Genomic DNA, 3454 nt, shown 5'->3' on the forward strand with positions numbered 1-3454 from the left:
AAGCTTATCTCAGAACTAGTGAGCTCTTATCGTAGAAAAGCTAATAAAATTTATGATTATGATAAGAACTCTAACTTGTAAAAAATTGTTTCAAAACAACTTTTCACTCACTTCCCTACATCCAGCTTAGAAACAATAGTTTAAACTCCCTACAAAGAAGCGGCAATGGCACGGCCGGTTAAGAGGCAAGCAGCAGTAGTAGCGGATGACATTGATGAGAAACACCTTTTGGCTTTCATTGTGAAGGAGAAATACAGTAATGATGATAAATGCAAAGAAGAACTCGAGAAATATTGTGAAGAGTTGAAGAAAGCAGATGGTTTGAAAGTAAATGATAAAGTTAAAGGACTTTGTGAAGAGAACGATAAAAAAAAAAAATGCAAAGACCTGAAAGTTGAAGATGAATTGGTAAATTTTGATACGGAACTTGAAGGAGCATTGCCAGATGACATACAAGATGAAAATTGTAAAAAATATGAAGAAAAATGTATACTTTTAGAAGAGACGGGTTATGGTGATCTTAAAGAGAACTGTGTCAACTTGAGGGAAGGATGTTACAAATTGAAGCGTGAAAAGGTGGCAGAGGAGCTTCTTTTCAGGGCGCTCGGAAAGGAAGCTAAAGATGAAAAAACATGTGAACCAAAGATGAAAACTGTTTGCCCAGTGTTAAGCCGAGAAAGTGACGAGTTGATGTCTTTCTGCCTTGATCCGAGTGGAACGTGTCAAGAGCTGAAAAAAAAATTGGATACTGTTTGCCAGCCTTTAAAAGAAGAGCTTAAAGATGGCGAATTAGACGGAAAGTGTTATGAAAAACTTGAGAAATGTCATTTTTATGGAGAAGCGTGTGATAAATCAAAGTGCGAGGAGTATAAGACGAAATGCAAGGGAAAAGGAATCACATATAAAGCGCCGGAATCTGATTTTAGTCCGGTGAAACCGAGTGCGTCGTTGTTGACAATGATTGGGTTGGAAGATGTTTATAAAAGAGCGGAAAAAGATGGAATTCTTATTGGAAGACAAGGAGTGGATCTACCAAAGACGTTTGGTGATAATTTAGTCCAAGATCTTTTGCTAGTGTTGAGCCAAGATGAGAATGATAAGAAACCAGATAAAAAGTGCAAAAAAGCGTTAGAAAAATGTGATGCTTCTAAGCATTTGGATGATGATTTGAAAAAGTTATGCGATGATAAAACTAATAGAGACGCCAAATGCAAAGAATTACTAGATGTAAATGTAAAAGAAAGATGTACAAATCTCAAATTAAATCTTTATCTGAAAGATTTGTCTACAAAATATGAAAAAGCTGATTCAGATCTTTTATTCTGGAGACAACTGCCAACCTTATTTACGAAGGGAGAGTGTGCAGAATTTGTCTCGGAATGTTTCTATTTAAAAAATGTGTGTGAGGATAATAAAATTGATCAAGCGTGTCAAAATGTACGAGCAGCGTGCTATAAAATGGGACAAAATAGGATGTTGAATACACACTTTCGAGAGGTGTTGAAGGAGAGTCCTGATAATATAAAATATTATGATGAGAATCCTCGAAAATGTCAAGAATTTGTGGTAGAAAGCTGTACAAAACTTAAAAAATATCTTCCACAATGTCTTTACCCTAAAGAACTATGTTATGCGGTTTCAGATGATATTTTTCTTCAATCCAAAGAGTTAGGTGTGCTTTTGGATGATCAAAGAGATTTTCCATTAGAAGAGGATTGTCTTGAATTGAAGGAGAAGTGTGCTCAACTTGAAACTTATTCAAATTCGAATTCTCAAAAGTGTGCAACATTGAGAAGGCGCTGTAAATACTTAAGAGTTTCAGAGGGATTTAGAAAGGTATTTTTAAAAAGAGAAGATGATTCGTTAAACAAAGAAAACTGTACGAAGGCATTGCAAGAAAAATGTGATGCTTTATCTAGGAAAAGGAGGAATCCATTTGGGTTTTCATGTGCTTTGCTAGAAGAAACATGTGAATATATGGTAGCCCGTACAAAAGATGAATGTTTTTATTTAAAAGACAACATGGAGAGTAAAGCAATTCTACAAGAAATTGAAAAAGCAAATAAAAATGAAACAACACTTGAAGAACTCTGCACAACATGGGGCCGACATTGTCACCAACTTGTGAAGAATTGTCCGGATGATTTGAAAAAAAATAAAAACAACCAAGGTTATAACTGTGATGAACTCGATGAAAAATGCAGTGATACCTTTAAAAAGTTGAAATTGAAGGATGAGTTGACTCACCTGTTGAAAGGAAGTTTAAAAGGTGAAGATGATTGTAAAAAAACATTAGGAGAGCGTTGCACTAAGTTGCAAAATAATGATACATTCAAAATTCTGCTTACTAATTGTGAAGCTAATGCCTTGGGAAATGTTTGCAAAGAATTAGTTGAAAAACTAAAAAAGAGATGTCCTACTTTAGAAACCTATCTGAAGAAAGCGAAAGAGGAGTTGACAAAGATGAAGACTGAGTACGATAAGCTCAAACTGGCGGCAGAAGAATCCACAAATAAAGCTAAGTTATTGCTATCAAAGTCTGGAAAAGCCACAATGCCAACTGCGCAGAATGGCAGTGATTCTACACCAGTACCACCACCACAACAAGCACCAGCAGGGCCATCAGGATCAGAGTCACCACCAGCATCAGGGCCACCACCACCACCATCATCACCATCACAAAATGGAGCACCAGATACATCAAGTGGAACACCAGGCACAACAGGTGAGACGAAGAATCCAAGCCCTAGACTTGTTAAAAGAGCATATGTAGCTGAAGGAGTATCAGAAGCAGAGGTAAAAGCATTTGATGCAACGACAATAGCATTGGAGTTGTATTTGGAATTGAAAGAGGAATGCAGCGCTTTACAACTAGATTGCGGTTTTAAAGAGGATTGTAAGGAAACTGAACCAGCTTGTAAAGAAATAGAAAAGTTATGCAAAGAAATAAAACCATTAGAAATTAAGCCTCATCATACAGAGACACAAAAAGAAATCTCAACCACTACGACGACCACTACGACGACCACTACCACAACTACTACTACGACTACTACCACAACTACTACGACAACCAAGCAGGGAAGTGGAGGAAAAGTAACAGAAGAGTGTACAATGATACAGACGACAGATACATGGGTGACAAGCACGTCATTGCATACGAGTACGATAACGAGCACGTCGACAGTGACATCGACAGTGACGTTGACCTCGATGCGCAAGTGCAAACCTACCAAATGTACTACTGATTCAACCAAAGAGACAGATAAAGGAGGAGAAGAAGGAAAAGATGAAGAAGATGTAAAACCGAATGATGGGATGAAAATAAGAGTTCCTGATATGATTAAAATAATATTGTTGGGAGTGATTGTTATGGGGATGATGTAAAATGAATGAAAAAAATGTTAATAGATTGAAAATGTGCATATATCCATTGTTTATATATAATAGAAAT

The 3454-nt window shown here is 36.6% G+C and overlaps 1 protein-coding gene across 1 annotated transcript; it reads left to right on the forward strand.

The window, feature by feature from the left end:
• Nucleotides 1–165: 165 nt before the first annotated feature.
• On the forward strand, nucleotides 166–3387 carry T552_03711 (hypothetical protein; the record flags this gene model as incomplete). Its single annotated transcript, XM_018372060.1, has 1 exon — nucleotides 166–3387. The coding sequence occupies one exon, from the start codon at nucleotides 166–168 to the stop codon at nucleotides 3385–3387; it is 3222 nt and encodes a 1073-aa protein (XP_018224164.1).
• Nucleotides 3388–3454: the final 67 nt, after the last annotated feature.

Source organism: Pneumocystis carinii, assembly GCF_001477545.1.
Source record: "Pneumocystis carinii B80 chromosome Unknown supercont1.28, whole genome shotgun sequence".
NCBI lineage: Eukaryota > Fungi > Ascomycota > Pneumocystomycetes > Pneumocystales > Pneumocystaceae > Pneumocystis > Pneumocystis carinii.